The following is a 20,358-nucleotide window of genomic DNA, read 5'->3' as shown; positions in this document are numbered from 1 at the left end:
AGGATAATGTAATCTACACCCATGCTATTAAGTTTAAATTAGGATAAACATCTTAAGTACAGAATAGAGCCGCAGGTAAACAAAGACGATGTATTTGCCGCAACCACATGTTGGATTAAAGAAATTGGATAGTCTTAAAGATTTATTGACACTTAATCAAAGTTACATAAATAAATAACAAAACTCGTTTTATCTACTCTTCAATGTAGGGGAATAAATTAGAGAAGAAATTATGCAGACAAGACAATGAGCTTTTTAGCGCTTGATTTTCAGTCAAGATGAGAAAATTATGTTATTTTTAGTTGTAATTATAAGAAGTGGCTAAAGTTAATATACGAGTATATCTCTGTAAAAAGCATGTTAAAAGTTAAAGTTGAAAGGCTTAATTTGAGACGGGTATGCATCAGTGTTGTGAAAACGTTAAAACGATGAATGGAAATGAGTGACAAAGCAAATTTTTAGTTAAAAGTTAATGTATATAATCTCGCAACAAAATTATGCTATAAACCGTGCAGAACATGAACTTTCAAAACTTAGTGCAACTTAAGAATTGAAGTTCTGAAGTGTTAAACGCCTGATAAAATTTATCTGCATTATAACATTAACTTGTTATTTTGCTTTTATTTTTAACTAGGTGCTTAAAGAAAATTGCCTTTTGCTCATTACAGATGCAGCTTGATCGACTGTGAATAACAAAGATAGTTAAATTCGAAAAACGACTTCTATCCAATGTAAAACAGAAAGAACAGTCGCCACTGGCGCCACCTTCTATTATCCGGTTTTACTACATGAAGTAAGTATTAAAGATAAAATTAAATGTGTTATGGTCAGCGTATGGAATACAAATTTTTATATTTACTTATACATATTCAGGAGAGTTGTTCTACATTTTAAGATAATGTATAAAATAAATGTACACAAGTTACAAAAGCTTTTATATTTAAAGCTAACATTGTCAAGTCTCTTTGTCTGTTAAAAACGTTATTTAATTCAATTCCATTTCCTCGGATTAACTCTCACATGTAAGCCGTATTCATGAAAACCAACGTAACAACGAATACAAAATGCAGAGGACGGACGCAACGTACACCCGACAAAGTTCGTACCTCTGATGTTACCTAATGAAGATTGGCAGCCCACCGGATCGAACGAACCTGGCTTTATTATGATGTTTGGCAAAAATAAACCTTATAAGGTATGTTACGATTCGCTAAATTTGCTTGCTCGAGAAAGTGCGAGAACATTTTGGGGCGAGCATATTACGTTTATTGAAAGTCGCGTTGTTGACGGGCAAAATGGAAAACTCATTCGCTGAATTACATTTACATTTAGTTTCAACAGAAAGGATTTGGAATATTCATATTGTAACATTGTGCACAGACACTGCTTTAATTAATTCTACATTATTATACTATTTTTATACATACTTATCACGTTCCAAAATAATTTACTAATGAACAATTCTGATTATTACTTTCATAGAATAGTGTATAATAAAATAGCAAAGATAATATTGCCTAATGTTATTGTAATTAATTCTCATTACCAAAAAGTCTTTTAGTAGTTTAGATGCCAGAGGGGTTATAATATTCATGAAAGAGTTTTCTTAACGTTATTAAAAAAAATTACATTAGATTGATTTGTTCTCGTTAATTTCGTGATAAGCTATACTATTAAAACCACTTCTAATCCGACTTTCGAACGTAAACGTAAGCAAATAGAAACAATTTAAGTATTCACTGAGACATGTTACTTGTAGTTCTCGGGAAGTGCAAAGTTCTTGTCTCAAGAGTAGTTTCGTATCTAACTTGTCATTAGTTCATTACTGTGATTAGCTACGGTGGGATGGAGAGAAGAGGGCTCAGGGAGAGTGGGCCGAGGGCCGCCCACCTTGCGACTAACGGCACTCATTAATGTTTCACGACTGTGAGCGGCGGCATCGTTTATTCGTAATTGGGGAACTGAAAAAACAATCGCATCGGAGAGGTCTCTGCTAATTTACTCGCTCCAAGTTCTCCATCCCGAAGTTTTCTCTCGAATGTTTAATGAGATGAGACGCTGAATCTCGTTGGATCAGTAAACTTACTCTTTCGTGTTACGTTTATACATAGCAAATTATTCCGCAATTAAAATTAAATATTCAACGGCTCGGAATCAAATCGGCGTAAATCTGCGGTTACGAGCCTCTTAGACGACGTGATTTTTATACATGAATAGATTCTTAAGATTTAGATCACGATTTTGTTTCATTAAGAAATACGGAAAATATTTTTTTAGGTTAGACAGAGCTGTTATGCTCCGTTCCTTATTTTAGGTGCTTCTAATTTTGATATTATTGTTACATCTTGAAAAAAAAAAAAACTAATGTTAATCAGTTATTACTTAAAAATGTTTTATGTTGGGTTTCTGAAATTCCCACTTATTTTGTCATTACCTCGCGATTAATTGGTGTTAGGTTGTATGTTTCAATGGAGTAGACTTTAGTTACGTAGTTCGAAAATGCATTTCATGAATTTATCGAACCGTTAAAAGTGGTTGGGAAACCGGTCATTGGTGCATTATTTTGATACGTTACGTTATCACAGGTTCAGTTACCTGGTCGAGCTTGAGCAGTTCCTCTGGTGTGTCAGGCAGTTGGCCTAGCATAAGCGGAGGGTTGATGTTGACCTCCTTTCCCAGCGATCGCACAACCTCCTCGCGGTTGTAGCGGTCCGCGAACACGCATGATGCCGGGATCAGACCGTGCACAGTGTAGCTTATAGCGCGCACCAAGATTCTGGAAACAACATTTAAAATTAGATTTATTTTCTTATACATTGTGAGACTACACCATTCTATTAAGAATCATGTTAAGTTCAACTTGCTTATTTTTTTTTAAAACACAACAAACGAACAAGGGGCCACCTGAGTGCGTCTTAATCGACGGAGGAGGTGACGCACGTCAACAAGATATTTTCCCTTCCTATGCGTCTCTTCCACCATCAAATCCATTTACCTTCCTATCCTTCCATCTTAAGCAAGGGTGGAAAAGGGAAAGGGAGTTAAATTAGTCATTAGATTATTTGGCAACTTTCCTATGGAACACATAGTAATCTGTTATTCTGTGTTCATTAGTTTTTTTAAAGGTCTTCATATTAAATAACCATCTATCTATACTATTATAATAAAGCGTAAACACACACTTCTTTGTTGCCCAAGATTTCAGCAATTACAGCATATTTTTGAATAATTCTTTTTTTAATATTATATCATAAAAAGCCCTACACTTACGTCACGCTTTAGGCTATATATTTTCATGCCATTAAACTTAGGGGGTAAACATTTTGGATAAAAACCCTAATGTGGGAAAGAGACCATAAGTTGTTGCCAAAATCAAGGAAGCAAGATTGCCAAGGTTTGTCATGTCATGTCATTTTGACATTTTCTATTGATAATATGACAATAGTAGACAATAACATAAAATTTTCATAATTTCATGCGGACGAAGCCGCACGGGAACGGCTAGTATGTACATAAAGATGGTTAACTGTTTAAAAACACATGCAGTTTGAATAGAAGGTGGGGAATAACACCAAGGGTAATAAAAGCAATAATGTCAGGAAGTGTACACGATAGATTGATGGGTATTAAATTAGTCTAATTGAAATGGCATCCACTAAAGCGAGACGAGCTTTTCGTTTACATTCACTTCCAATTTAACGTGTAAAAGGGTTACAGCAATGTAACAGTCTATGTATACATCGAAAGCGGATCACAAATGAGGTCGCCATGAAATGGGCCACGGTCAAACAATCTGGTCAAGTAGGCCAAGTGTGAATTGGTTACTATAGTTTTTTGTATGTTAACGCGCTTAGTCCGTCACTAATTACTTTATTAAATGACTGATGGGTTCGAAATAAAGGTCCGCTAAGACTGATACTTCGGTAATCCACGAAGATTAAACCCTAAGTTTATAAAGGTATATTATTACATTTTTGGATTAAAAATAAATTGGATTAAAAGAAATATAAATCGTCCAAATTCAGTATCACCTAGAAACATCAAATTCAAAAACCCTTATGACGAAGCTAAAAATAACTTGTATACACAAATATACCTTTTCTGGTTTTGTTAATGGCAAAGTTTAATTTTAATAAAAACGATCTGACTTCCACAGATTAACGTCTGTCACAGAGGCGTCAAATTTTGATTAAAACTGAGACGTTTATTGTGTTTTAATTAAATTTGTTTTGTCGTATATTAAGGAAACCTCCCTTAAACAGTCATTTCCATTTATTCGTAAATTGTATTTAGAAATATGCTTAAGCAATAAACAAGCGTTTCATTTTAAAAAATATTGTTATACTCGTATCTATACTATTATAATAAAGCGTAAACACACACTTTGTTGCCTAAGATCTCAGCAATTACAGCATGTTTTTGAATAATTCTTTTTTTAATAAAAAGCCCTACACCTACGTCACGCTTTAGGCTATATATTTTCACGCTATTAAACTTAGGGGCTAAATAATTTGGATATAAACCCTAATGTGGAAAGAGACCATAAGTTGCTGCCAATATCAAGTATGTAAGATTGCAAAGGTTTGTCATGTCATGTCATTTTGACATTTGCAATTGATAAATAACAAATGTAAATAATAAAATAAAATTTTCATAATTTCACGCGGATGAAGCCGCACGGGAACAGCTAGTAAGGAATAAAAAAATTTAATACCTGATTATTAGGAAAACAAAGTTGTAAAAAGTATAGTTGATTTCAGAAATAAACTCTTAATAGACTAGAATTTCCAAATATCCGTTGATAAACTAAGGTCGTATTTACTTCCAATGCAATTTAAACTTGTCGATCGTGTAATGTTTTTAATTAAATTCATTCTTTGTCCGGGCGTTCTCTTCCTATGACAGAGTGTAATGAAAATACCCGTATTCAACGAAACGTCTGGAATCTTACAGAAGCAGATCATTCCTCCGCTAAAGGGAATTTTTGTGAACAATAGACGACTGTGATTATACATTAAGTTCAGCTGGTTTTTAACTGGTTTAATTAGTATTGACAAACTTGTCTATACTAATATTATAAAGAGGAAAACTTTGTTTGATTGTAATGAATAGGCTCAAAAACTACTGGGCCGATTTTAAAAATTCTTTCACCGTTAGAAAGGTAATTTATATGTGAGTAACGTAGGCCTTATTTTATTATTTTTAAATTTCATGACGACGGCGTCGCGGGCAAAAGCTAGTACAAAATAAAGAATTAATCAATCATAACTATTTTATTCAGTGAGTTATTTTATCACACGCTTGTGAGCTAATAGTATTCCAAAAGTTAAGTAAAATCATTATAAAATAAGCATAACTAGATTTTGCCCATGACTCCGTCCCTGTGGAATTAAACAAAAGTAACTAGTCTATGCGTTCTTTAAGCCTTTCCTCTACATATATGCCAAATTTAATCGAGTTTAAACTCTAACAAACATCCATTCATTCATTTCACATTTATATTATTAGCCCAATTGATGATACAAAACTGTTAAGGTAATTATAATGACTTGTTTTAATTGAATTTGACTATACACGAAAGTTCACTTAAACCAGAATTGAAACACTGCATCTATACATATCTCTTGTCACGTCTTCGTCAGCTTTGCGTCCGTAATATCGACATTATTTATTCATATTCCCAAATGTGCCGCTCTTGTAGGCCCGAAGTGTCGGGATTTATGAGGCACATTAAAATAAAACACGTAGGGGCCTTTTAAAATTATTTTTCGCGACTCAATGGAACTGATTAGTTACGTGGCGTTTTTACAAACTTTTAAGTAACTTTTTACATATTAAAAAGATGTTATGTTCAGAAAGTACTTAATCATAAACAAGGGTTAAAATTTCGGTACTCAAAGGTATTTACTGTAATAATAATTTTCTACACACAAATATTTCCCCAAAGGCAGTACGGCAACGGCATTAGGAATTTGCAGAGTTGTTAATAACTAGAGAGCGTTCCTTGTTGATTTAAACGCCAACTCCCAATGGACCGAAATGGACTTGGTAAACTCGCGAAGCGTACATGAATCAAAGCTAATACAGGAAGCTAAATGTTTTCTGTAATTGTATGTACATAGTAAAATGTTTTAATCCAAATACATTTTATTTAGAGAACCGAATAGTAAATATTAAAGACTAGCTAGATTTCGATTCCGTCTGAAATCAGACTATCCTCTACGTCTATGGCAAATTTCATCTAAATCCCTTCAGCAGTTTAAGCCATCAGACTCGATCCATTCGTCTAAATTTTTATAATATAAAATAAGTAAGATAGATTTCTACGAACAAAGTTATAACATAGACCAAATAAACAAAAAAACATCAACACTCACCGCCATGAAAACAAAATTCGAACGTTATCAAACAAATAAATCTTGTGAAGGAAATGAAGACCGCAATTCGGAGTGACAGAAGGAGGACGGCGTTGAGTGACGGCAAAGTTTACAGCTGGTCACCACATTATGCTAATTGAATTCTCTTTTGCGACGTGTGCGACGACCGGTATCGTCATTTTCCACGGTAATTTTCATAGTGGTAAATAAAGGAGTTGATTGAAACTACTAAATGTTGATGACCCAAATGTTACTTTATATATGAATATTAATACTAGCTGTTGCTCATAACTACGTCCGCGTGATATTAAAAAAAATAAAAGTAACCTATATTACTCAGTGGTACAGTACTTTCGGAGTTATTTAAATATATATAAAAATACAAATCTCTCCTCTTAATGATATTAGCATAAAGTATAGAGTATAGATAACGTAGTAACTTAATAAGGTATTATTTAACAGTTTAGTTGTCATCTGAAATATTTTGTTCTCAATATCGTAAGGATCGATGTCGAATATCAGTGAAATACTAATTTAACAATCGTTTGATTAAATTCCATTCTCCAATTGGTTTATATTATTCGATCGAGTACAATAGTCTAAATGACACTTTAATTATGAATACTAAGTCCTTCTATAGATATTCAATGTCAATTAAATGTTAATCAAGTTATTTAGAATATACAGATAATTGGTAATCTAAAATATCATGTGACAACATAAACTACGAACTGGTCACTTACAGAGAAGTTTGAGTGTAATTTGATGACTTACCTATTAATCTATTCACTAAGGATGTTCCTTAATGTATGTTTAGATATAAAGTCTTAGTACGAGAAAATGATTGAGAAATCTAGTAATTTAGTTCAATTTATATTAAACTTAAATGTAGTCATTATTAAGGTTTAAAACTTGCTGCCCTATGACATATACCTGAATTGATCACGAGAGTTCAATGTTTCTTGCTTGATAGACAATATAACTGGTCCGAGATCTTCATCATTGGTGAAATAGTTCCAATGTTCTGTGCCATAGAAGTACTTTTCGTATGTCTCCTGTTCTACCGACGTGAGTTCGAATCCGCCAGATCTCTCCCATTGTTCTTCAATCGCGGTTTTCTTCTTAGGCGTGCTGCCGCCATTGTCGCTGCTATCTTCTGCAGCTTCGTCCAGCGATCCTGATGTTCTACGACGTTCTAGAACAAATATTTTTTATATTAAACAATAAATATGTATTTAAGAACCATTCATCATTCTGGAAGTTTCTATCAGTTCAATCATGTTTGTACTCGTTTTATGGGAATTTTATAGAGTAAATTTTGAGTAGTTAAATTCTAGAACAATTCGTAATAAACTGTTTCATATCGCAAACATTTTATGCGGACATGTTTGAAATTTTAATTTCAATTTATAAATTAGATATGGTCGCGAGAATAGCAAAAAGGGAGTTCATTTAGTTCAGCATGTTGGAGTCGCGTTGCAAAAAAAGTTCGTTCCGAATATAAAAACAAAAGCGCATTTAAAAAATTCAGATACATTCTTGGAACGTGGATTAACTTTTTCAATTTAAACTACAAAATGTTGTTGGACATAGGTAAATTATAATTCTCTGTAGAAATCTATTTCTCTGAAATCTTGTATGCTTCGCGTGATCTCGAGAGCCTTGTGGTTCTCCGATAGTATTGAAAGCGTAGTTCCCCTTTGACGCTTTGTAATGTGACACAGCTTAGCTCTGTCAATAGTTACACAACTATTTGCAATATACTATTCACTATATATCAGTATATGCACAGATAATAAAATCCTATTTTAGATAGTAATATTATTATTACAAAATGTACAAAAAAAATGTACAAATACAAATAAAACTAAAGTATTGCCTTATTCCTAGAATTTAATACAAATCGAAGAAAAGAATAGCTATGCCTTTACGAAGATACTCAACAATGCTTGTTCCTTAGAAAACATTATTAAAATTGTTGTGAAATCTGGCTTTACATATCTAATTTTGTATAAGGGTTGAATTTCAACTCAACCGTGTTTTGTGAGAAGCAGGTTATCAGTCGGTCCGTCCGACGTTATAAAGCCGCCCTTACATAACCTTTGTTTTGTACTGATAAACAGTGCCCACTTTGCTAATATTACGAAAAATAATTTGGTTAATAAAATTTTGTCGAAAGATTTGTCTTTACGATAAAATTAACGAGCATTAATGTGTTGAAAAAATCTACATATAACATTTTTAATACGAATAGCAACTTTGAAAAGTCAAAAAGGGAAATCATATTGAAGATATGAAAATGTACACAATTGTAATGCAAATTTATTTTTCATTGTCTGTTAACAGATACGAAAATACGCGAGCTATTTGAGTGAAACGGGAACAATGAATAAATGAAGAAGTGTTATTTTACAAAAGGAAAACAGTCAGTTCGTATTTACAAGTGTCTGCACTCTAGTCGTCGTCAGTTAGGAGTCGGAAGAAGTTATTAAAATGTCATCGTTGTTTCGCGAAAATATTCATGTTTATTTCCTTATAATTTATTTTGACAAAAAAAAATGTCCATTTCACTTTTTTAATAATAAGCACTCACGTTCATTTTAAATTCATGAACGTACTCATAAGATAGATATATTATTTTCAGGACATTTGATTCTTCATCTTTACTGATATGAAATGGTCAGCAAATCACAATAAGTAATATAATTTTTAATTTTGTAGTTAACGCGAAATTTAAGAAAAAAACATAACGTTTGCGTCCTTGTATGTTATAGATTTTAAAGTCCCCTTTTTGTGTTGTAGCCAGACAGCATTATGATATGTAAATTCGTAGTTGTGGCCAGTCTCGACCATAATATTTGTCACTATCCATTCAATAACTCAAAGCTCCGGCTTTGAAATACAATATGGCTTAACAAGCAACGTCTATCCAAAAGGATTTCTATTGGCTTTGAAACGTGTTAGTGAGATGCGACCAAAGAGGATGCAACTGTTGCCTTACTTTGAAATGTTCTCCAGACGTTGCTTTAAAGGTTATATTTTCTGGCAACTTAGATTATCTTCTAGAATATTCGTTTCATTTAGTTACTATGTATTTTTGAGTTACTAGAGATAATTTAAAATTTGCGGTTGCTTGCATACTAACTGTGTTATACCATATTCCAATTAAAATTTTGTAATTAACTTCAAACTGTTCCCACGCATATTAAACTAATAAAATACAAAACCAACATGTTCCCGCCAACGAACCAGACAGAAAAACAACAAAGATCCTACGATTCCAGAAATAGCGCGCGCTAAATATAGAGTAAAATATATTTTTCTTTAACCTCGCCCATTTACCTCATTTCAACGGGAAAATGAAGATTTATGTTCTATTTTTAATAAAATTTTACTGGCAATTTGTAATATGAAAATGAATTATCCGAGAGACGAAAAGATCGTTCACCTGATACGTATCGCTCATAATAATTCAATACTGTCTGGAATTTTATTATAAAAATAGTATGGCAATGACTTTTTAGTAACAAGTCTGGGAATTTTATCATTGTTAACGTTTATTGGCGTTTAATATTGAGGCCACTAGACACTAGATAATAATTTTAAAAATCTAAAGAAGTAATACAAGTAATACAAGTGTGTATTATCGCTAAGGAATTGCATAGCTGTAAGGAAATATAAATATTTTAAGTGGTCGGAGTCGTTTGCGATGAGGCGACGCGTTGTCGGGCGCCGCGGCAAATCACAAGATTGCCTTGAAATCTTGCACGAGCTCAGTGTATTTTACTTCGAATAGTTTGAAAAGCCATAGATGTAAAATAAACCTATCCTAATCAATATTTACTACAAGCATACCATGCTTATTATGACATTTTTTTTTAAATTTAGTTCAAGTTAATTTTTTTGTAATTTCTTTTTGTTATTAAAATATTATTAGATATTTGTTAATTTACTAATATTTCCTTTAACCATTCCAATTAAGGTCTAGGCTTGTGCATATGGTTCACAACAATAGTCGAATGGCGGGATTCGAACCCTCGACCGCAAGATCGGTAGTCTGTAACCCAAACCATTAGGCTGTTGGCGCTTAAATTGAAAATAGTATTGTAGTAACTCATTAAGATTAAATTTTAGTAACAAATTATTTAACTGATAAATTAATTTGTAAAACATCTATTACATTTACAAAGTAAACGGAATGAAAAGGAAATGTTTTTACAAAGGAAAGTAACTTAATTCTATCTAGTTGGATCTATAGTGACTGGGAGACGCTGGCCACCACTCGGAATGAGTTATTAAAACGACTTTGCTGCACTAAATTGAGTTTGAAAGCAGATTTTTAATATCGTTCACTTTAAATTTTTTTGTAGTGCGAGCTTTGCTTAGAGGTGAAGCACCTGGATCTAGTAATTGAAATAAGAAACTTTATTATACTGTCGTAAACTATTTTTATGTTTGTTTTTGATAGTAAAGGTGCATTTTACAATTACATTTTCTTTTTTGATAATTTTGTGTTATTCTCCAGACAGTCCCTATATATTTTACGAGTATACACCTAAGTTAAGTGAAAATGTTGAGTCTTTCTTTTAAATTCAATTCAACTTTTATAAAGACAAAATAAAATGGCAACTAGAACAATACCGTACTTTGCCATGAGATGCTTGAGATTTACTTGCTTCATTTACTCTATGCATGACTTTTTAATACACAAAAAAGTTATAAGTTACTTTTGAGTGTAGAAGGGTACATCGGTAGAGGTAGACCTAGAAAGACCTGGATTGCGTATAAGGTGATATGATCAAAAAGGGAGTGATGACTGAGATGACGTATATGATAGAGTAATGTGGAGGACAAAAACCTCTTGCGCGGATCCTACGGGTGTAAGATATGGAGAAAGACGAGGATGAAAAAAGGTTATCTAGTTTAATAAAATACTTTAAAGATAAAAATCCGCTTAAAAGTCTTAGCGCTATTTTTTAAATAAGAAATGGCTCTGCTAGCAAATATCTCACAAACGTTAGAATTCTGTAAAAGCAAAACGTTTAAGAACTTTATCTCGACTGTACAAGTCTAAATTAGCAAAATTTATGCTTTCAGCCTACGGCAGTTTACACTTTGGAGCGCTCAAACATACCTACGACAAAAACACCTTTTAAAATGTTAGGGTTAGAAATATTTTAAGTGAAAAACATTTTTCACTATATTATTTATTATTATGATATATGATAAAAAAATAAATCATGTAATTACATTTACTACAATAATGGATTAGATGCTCTAATGAATCTACATAGCATTTATTCTAGGTCCGAAATCGCATGGTCACTTTTCTAACGCGCGTCTAAAAAGCATTCTAATAAAACAAATGCATTTCCCAGTATCTGTTCACAATGCAGTTTGTTCAAACCGTGACGTTTTTTATCGTCCGAATTATTGCACTTTGAGCGCTAGGCGAACGGAATAACAGTGACTTAAAAACCTTCGTCGCTTACGATAGGTCAACGTTGAATTTCAGCGCGGCGTAAAAAAAACGCAGGAACGAATGAGGGCTAAAGTATGATGTACAAGTGTGGAAAATAGAATACTGTGGTCACATTATATTTTCTGCCATCTCTTTAACTAATAAAACTGTCTCCCTTATTAATAATTGAAGTTAATAATTTAGATTTTTATCATCGAGTGCTTAGAGGAAATGTGATTACAGTATAGACGCTGGCACCGAGCGGTACAATTATTGTAATTGACAACGTGATGAGCGTTCGCAATTAGTGACCTATTATTGTACGAGCTGGCATCTCTATGAATAAACGTGATAACGTATCGCATATATCTGCTATTGAAAGATTCATGTCAATGATATGGCAACATTTTTTTGAAACATATTTATTTTTTATAAGAGAAGGGAGAACACTAATGAGATCTACGACGCCTATGGACATCCGCAATATAAGAAGTACTACAGATGCATTACCGGTTTTAAGAAAATACATACGCAGGCTTATTGGAGGTGATCTGAATGGTCTCCTTACTAAAAGTAATTGACACTAGGGGGCGCCGATTAATATCTGAATCTACATTAAGAGGCCGCTTAATTAAACACTAATGGTTCCGAGTATGAGTTAAACTTTACTAGGGTATTTAGGTATGTTTTGGATAAGGATTTACAAATATGTATACTTCTATACTATTATAATAAAGCGTAAACACACACTTCTTTGTTGCCTAAGATATCAGCAATCACAGCATATTTTCGAATAACCCTTTTTTTTTAATAAAAAACCCTACACTTACGTCATGCTTTAGGCTATATATTTTCACGCTGTTCAACTTAGGGGTAAATATTTTGGATAAAAACCCTAACGTGGGAAAGAGACCATAGGTTGTTACCAGCATCAAGGAGGCAAGGTTGCCATGGTTTGACATGTCATGTCATTTTGACATTTGCAATTGATAATTTGACAAATGCAAATAATACATTTATAATTTCATGCGGATGAAACCACACGTGAACAGCTAGTATAATAATAAAACTTAAAGCATTGTACATTCCGTAATGACCCTTGTCGGCATCGTTTACACACAACTGGAAAATGTACATGCGAAATGAGATGAATTTAAGGTCAAGAGTCGTGTTCTACCTTTTGCATGAATAATGCGTAAAGGTATGGCGTAGAAAAATGTCTCGAGCGTCGCAATAACACATAGCTAGTCTAAGTTTATCTAAATAATAAATGTTTAGTCCGGGAATTGTTCTTTCAAGAGAAACAGTTATAGTAATGAACCAAAACAATTTGTTAGTTTACATTCACTACGGCAAAATAAATCTTTAAAATGTCGATTTTAAAAAATGAAATGACGATCGATAAATTGATCCTAACCTTGAAAATACTGTGCAAAGTTATTTTCTCTGTAAATTAATTATTCTACAATAACTTCTTATTGTTAGAATACAATAACTATCTTAGAATTTCAATAATTATAACTTTGATAGACAATATATTTGTTAGTCATATTTGCTAAGGCATTTTATAGTCACAAAATCAATAATCAGTACTCTAGGGACGTGAAAATTTTTAACTACGTCAGTATTTGGTATAGATTAAATACGTGATCGGAATCAGCAAAGTCCGATGAACATAATATTTGTAGTTGGAGAGAGTGTTCGCACAGTCCATTAAACTTCTCTCTGATCAAACTGATTCGGATAACAAGATATTCTGTTAAAGAATTTCCCGATCGAGTCCCAAACCTACGTTATTAGAATAAGAAATAAACTTACTAATTCCTTTTTCTCGTAGAATTGAATAGAATTGACTTTTAGTGAACAATTTATTTTACGATACCAGAAATTGTGACGCAATCATCGGTGTATCATATGAAAGAAAAAATAAAATGTTTAAAACCCCTGGAGTGATTGCTTAACAAATTTTGAGTTAGTAATAAATTTCTGTAAAAAATTTTGTCGAGTTTCAAAGTGCGTTTGTAGGCAAAAACAATTTGGGCCCATTTAAACAATACGATAACTGTCTCTTTGTCGTAGTCGATCAGAGACGTTTTCAATTTAATAGGCTTACGAAACTTTTGTTCCACAGACCTATTAAAATGGATATTATTTTATCATTACAATTTTCATATAAAATATTTAAACAACAACAAAAATGTATATAAAATCAATGTTTGCATATCCTATGCGGTGTTAAACTACTATACAAGAAGGTGGCGAAACAATGTGTTAAGTTATTGCTCGCGACTTCGTCCGTGCGAAATAGATATATTATAAAAAATGCGTGCATGCGTGATAGCAGTTAAATAATTAGTTCTAACAATGTCTCAAAAAACATTAAATCATTTAATATTTATCTTGGTTGGATCTCTATCTGTGATGGCAATTAAGTACTCAATGTTCGGTATATTTTGGTTGACACCACTCACCAGTTTCGTTGTTCTGATCCGGGCTATCGTGTTCCGACTCCGACTCGTCCCAGATAGTGTCTGTGGCAATCTTCTGCCGCGAACACTCAATCCAGTAGCCCGGCGTCGGGATCAGGCTGTGCGGATACTCCTCGCAGAATTCATCTGAAAGATACCATGGTTTTAGGACTATGTTATTTTTTTTATTCGTAAAAAAGATAGAAGTACTCTCTGCGCTATTCTTGACACTGTATCTGCATTTATCACTTAAATCTATCTTAAAACAACTGTTAATATATTTCCAAGTGTTAAAATCTATTTATAGCAAACACATATAAGGTATTTTAGCACTAGCGTATACTGGCTACGTATATTCGATATAAAATATTGAGTGGTATTCGCGGACATTCACCAGTGGAGTTGAAAGTGCCACGTACGTTTACAGATGCATTTCTACATGACACGAAAACTTTTACTGAATAATTCATGTTAGTAAAACGCTACGAAGTGAAACATCATTTTATAAACTCTGATATTTTAATATTAAATATGTTCCTACCCTACAGACTCAAGGTATTTTTTCGCGCGTATTTATTTATGTAGGGTGCGTAAATTGTAGATTTATGACTAAACTATGATGAGTGCATTTCGATTTGCATTTTTTTTCTATACTATTATAATAAAGCGTAAAGACACACTTCTTTGTTGCCTAAGATATCAACAGTTACAACACATTTTTAAATAATAATTTTTTTTAATAAAAAGCCCTACACTTACGTCACGCTTTAGGCTATATATTCACGCCATTAAATTCAGGGGGTAAATGTTTTGGATAAAAAACCTTAATGTGGGAAAGAGACCATAAGTTTCTGCCAATCTAAGCAAGATTGTCAAGGTTTGTCATGTCATGTCATTTTGACATTTTCTATTGATAATTTGACAAATGTAAATAATCAAAAAAAATCATAATTTCATGCGGATGAAGCCGCACGGGAGCAGCTAGTCTATCATAAGGGTCAATGGTTTTTCCTTGTGAGTTTTGTTAACGAATTTGTATTATTTTTATATAGATTGATTGATATTTTATTTCATTTCTTCCAGATGAATGATGACTTCATAGGAACTGCAGGAAGTCGCTGGCTGACTGTGCAAGACATAGGCCTTACCCAAAACCTTCTTTGTATGAAGACTTTGTGGAAGGCCTATGACCAGCAGTGAACTGATGTTGGATGATGTTGCTCGACATGTTTCTTATAGGTGCTAGTGTATTATTGCTATTTACCAAAATAAAAAAAAATAAACTATTTTTAAAATGTTTAACTATCGTATAATTTTTAACTGATATACCATATTTAAATAAATAATTAAGTAAACGTAAAGTAACAGTTTTAAATGTGTCTTCTTAATATCTTCTTTGTTGATGATTCGAGAAGCGCGATCCACTGTAAGGTAGAACACCAAACTTTGTTCAATATGCTTGGCGTTCATACTTAGAGTGAACCGAACATCTCTATCTTCTCTCTTCTTTCTTCTTATTGATTCTTCTTTCTTCCAAGTTAGAATAGATCTTAATGATTAAATTGAATTAAAAAATTACAGCCAATTGAAAAGATATGTTGATTTTACTTTCCCTTTAATATTATTTATAAATATGTTGATAACATTGAAGTGACAATTGTTACTTAAAAAAAAACTTAGTTCTTATCTTTAACTTATTTAACTCAAATTAAAACTTTGCAAAAATTGTGTAAGCGAATTAACGTATCATATGAGTATGTCTTTGAATATAAAGCGTGATGTATTTGTGACGACGAATATCTATTTTTTTTATACAGTGTGTCCCTTTGGCTATTGTAAATGTCATTTATTTTTAATAATAAATCGTCACTGACCCACACAACGGTGCTATTATTAAAACGCACAAAGGCAATATTAATTTCCGCTTCGTGTAATAGGGTTTTCATTTATATTCCTGCGATAGGATATTACTTGTGTAAAAGATTTTGTAAATCATATCGGGTAAAAATACTTTTTACGTAGTTTGTAACCCTATCGTAATGTCTATTATATTTTATGTCTTAAGATGCAAGCTCTATGCTAGGGAGAACGTAGGGTTGAATATCTGCCGTCGAGAACCGAAATACTTCGAAGAAAATCATTTAATGCTGCCAAAATTAAACCTAGAACTTCAGGTAGTAATGCATGTGTCTTAATAACTCATAATAAAAATATTTCTAACTTAATAAATATTACTTTAATTATAAAAATATAATTTTAATATAAAAACATTGGTAGATAATGCATTGAATCAATGATAATATATACTAACAAGATTTTAACAAAGAAAAGGTGATGGGAGATAAAATCCGTTTGTTTCTTTCATAACTAAACTTCGAATCAAATATCCACGTGAAACGGAATTCGCCCGCGTTTTCAGTTTTTTTTTATAAGCTGCGTGCTTTATCATTTCACGTGAAGGCTTAATTAATATTTCCCTGTGTGTTTTGGCTCCCGGCGAATGCAAAGCTTTCGAAGCTTTTGTGGATTTTAATTTGATATCGCCGTTCTACCAGCTCGCTCGGTTTTACATTGAAATAAAATATCTGATTTTTTGAATACAGTATTGATACGACACGATACTAACAAAGTGTTGACTGTTTTTGATGTGGAATATCCGTTTGTAGATTTACATTTTTGTTTCGGTTTTTATACATTCTATTCAGAATAATGGAATGACGTTTTTGTTTTTTCAATTAATCGTAAAGTATGAGTCAAGACCAAATATTAGTTTTTTTTTTTAAATTCAAACACGCATAGATATATGCTTTTAATAAACCAGCGTAGGTGTTCAAAATATTAGCCACGTTTTGTCGGATTTAAGTTTCAATAAATGTAGAAGTCTGAACTTCAGAGTGAATTAAACATAGAGAACGGTGAGTCTATCGTATGCAAGCAGGTGGTCATAAAGTACCTCGGTCGGTAACGTTAGGGAGTTGCTTGGAGTTTTCATATACATTAACCGTTCAGGGGAACAAACGCAATTTGAGGTTGTCGCGTCTCATAACTTTCTAACGTAACGTATGATGCGTATCCTTTGTTATACGATTACGGAGTAATAATTTTTACGTGTAAATAATGGAAGATAGGAGTTTTTGTGGATTAAGTTTTCAAATTACGAAACTCTAAGCAGGCAGCGTCAGTAATGAATTCTTTATTCAATATAACACTCGTATATCTCTTAGTATTTTGGTGTATGTCACCTGCATTTTTCTAATGTCTTTTGACTTGACGTCCTTTTATCAAAAACAACGAAGTTCACTTTTATACTGTGATCCTTGTCTCATCCTTTCAAATTTGTTCAAAAGGAAAAAAATGTGAGATATAAGAAATTAAATATTAAACAATAAAAGTAAGGAGTCACGGCCTTGTAACAGTATTCATACGAGTCCTAAGTGAATAACAACGTTGACAAAACAAAATTGACAGGGGATTGCTCACAAGAATAATAAGGCTTAAATATTTTATAAGGGTTTGTGAGGTTGTGAGGGGTTGCGGGGAGATTCGCGGGGGAGTGGGGTGACGCGGGTGTTTAGGAAAAGTTTCGTACCTTCTGTGGCTCGCTTTCCGCTCAGGAAACAACGGGGAAATTGAGTTTCCTTGCATTTCATTTTACGGATGCCATCACAGGGGTACGTCATTGTCAAATCGATTGGAAAAAAAGCTAAGTAACCATTACAGGGACTAAGCGATTAGGGATTGGAAACAAATATTTAACAAATATGAAGAAGAAATAAGAAGGTATATTAATTCCTTTAAAAAATACGAAGTCCAGAGTACGTCTAAAGGTAACGTCCAAGTAAATCTTCAAGCTGAGATTGTAGGTTTTTAACCACATATTTGCAAATTTTATCTGGCGAGTTCACTTTTGTACAAGGCGTTTTTAGCCTCATATATGTATCCCTATAAAACTCTACTTTACAAATTCTCTTATCGATAATTTACCTGACTTCCCTAACACAGCAATATAATACAAGGTGTACCGTGACGTATCGGATACACGTTTCCTCCATTTCGGGTTGACGTTTATTGACTGCCCGCTAGTTGGGGGACAACCGGCTGTGATACAATGAATACGAATATAGATAAACCTGACCTAGTTATATTGAAAGTTAGCTAGATCTAAAGGAATATAAACTGTTTATAAATATGGTAGATATCTAGAGAAGGGCGCGAAACAACTATCGATGTTTTATTTACCACTTGAGGTGTCTAATTCGTATTAACAAAGAACACTTTAAAAATGTAGATATTTTCATTGTAACGTGTTCATCTAAATCATTCTTAGAACTGTTATACGAAAGTCATCGCTTAAGGCAAAGTCTTTGGCGGTGAAACCAAAAACTTAATAATCGTTATTAGAATCTTTGAATTCAGTAAAAGTTACAAGGCCAGCGATTTCTTGATGTGTTTAATCATATTAATTAACCGGAAAATTAGGAGAACGCTTCGACTGAGGAGATTTTAACGGAATTATCTGGGATTTATTAGTATTTTACGCAGAGGATTTAATGCTCTCGGAAAAGATTTCAATATTCTTTTATAAAGCTTGCTAATGATGTTTTTATAATGATTATAAAATGTTAAAAAGAAATGCTTGGAGTCTTTAGAAGTGAAAAGGTATAAGGTAATTGTAGTTGGCACATTTTTTTTTTCTTTTTATGAATTTTGTGGTTGTCTATAAATGATGCATGTTTAGGTTAAAATTTTTAAGTAAGATTCAACCACTATCAATACGAGCAATATCTATACGAGCTTTCGCCCTCGTCTCTATCCGCGTGGAATTAAAAAACCAAAAGTGAGTAGCCTATGTGTTGTTCCAGACTATCCTCTACATGTATAGTAAATTTCAATGAAATCCGTACAGCCGTGTACGCTACAAACTGTAATAAACATCCACTCGTCCATCTAATCTTTCGCATTTATAATATTAGTATGATTAACATGTTTTGCTTTCAATACTATAAAAAAAATAAAGATGACTATTATTACCCAACAGTACACACACTAATTAGTCGCAGCATGGAATTACTCCCACTTCTTGTCCGTATTCTGTGTGGTCGTGGTATTACAACAAGTGGGAGATTCGTGGTGTTGCGTTAGCGGATACTATCACTATTGTACCTGAGCAAGCTTGAGGCGGCAGCGGAAATATGAGCGTGGTGGAGGACTTGCGCCTGGCGACGGCGCAGCCCAGCGATTGTGGTTTGAAGCTGCGCAGTTGTTGCATAAAGTCGCTGCACTCCATGAGCGCGACGTCCGCGAAGTGTAGGTCGCACAGGATCTGATTCTTGAATCGACGAGCACGTTTCTGTTGACATACAATACGAGTACAATAAGTATCTTGCATACTTGGGTAACTCTTGATGCCTCCTATTTGACCTGTTAAGATTTGTTATGGCACTGATTCTTAATTTCTTTCTTCTTTTTCTACATAAAAGACGAATCTATTCTAATATTTTAAAGAGGAAAGATTTTATTTTTAAATTGTAGTATGTATTGAAATAACTCAAAAACTACAGGGCAGATTTCAATAATTCTTAGACCATAATAAAGCTATGTTTTTACTGTTTTTTTTTATTCCACGCGGACGAAGTCAGTTGTGATGTTTAGTGCGCTACTATCCTATTAGTGATGTATACCAGTTAAAAGTATAATTTTCTTCTTTGATAAGCATTATTATTAAAACTTTACAAGATATTTATATTCTACCAGAAAAATATTAGAACATTTTTTACAACAAAGTTCCGTGCCTTAGGGATCTATTCATTATTGTTTCCAAAAGTACTTCGGCATCAGAAAACTATATCTCAAGTTCTTTCGTTTTTCTTTTGTTATTAACCTGACTATTAGCTCGGACAAGATAAAAACGTTTTGAGATAATACTTTCACATTTAATAAAATTTTGAATACATTTGTCGCTGGATTTGTTTTTGACCGACTTCCCAAAAGAAGGAGGTATTCAATTCGTCGGTATATTTATTTTTTTTTTTTTTTTTTTTTTTTTTTTTTT

At 32.9% G+C, this 20,358-nt stretch overlaps 1 protein-coding gene across 1 annotated transcript in view; it reads right to left on the bottom strand.

Annotated features, from left to right (window-relative positions):
• The window catches only part of LOC106104348, a 43,854-nt gene that overhangs the window by 10,040 nt on the left and 13,456 nt on the right, over positions 1 to 20,358 (bottom strand). The window contains exons 5-8 of the mRNA XM_013284380.1: positions 19,470 to 19,688; positions 14,310 to 14,453; positions 7,311 to 7,572; positions 2,596 to 2,776 (exon numbers count right to left, since the gene is read on the bottom strand). Coding sequence (XP_013139834.1) covers positions 2,596 to 2,776; positions 7,311 to 7,572; positions 14,310 to 14,453; positions 19,470 to 19,688 — 806 coding nt within the window. The remainder of the gene's footprint in view (positions 1 to 2,595; positions 2,777 to 7,310; positions 7,573 to 14,309; positions 14,454 to 19,469; positions 19,689 to 20,358) is intronic.

Source organism: Papilio polytes, unplaced genomic scaffold (assembly GCF_000836215.1).
Source record: "Papilio polytes unplaced genomic scaffold, Ppol_1.0 DF823688.1, whole genome shotgun sequence".
NCBI classification, from domain to species: domain Eukaryota; kingdom Metazoa; phylum Arthropoda; class Insecta; order Lepidoptera; family Papilionidae; genus Papilio; species Papilio polytes.
Note: the sequence above shows the minus strand (reverse complement) of the source record. Positions and strands in the feature narration are given on the sequence as shown.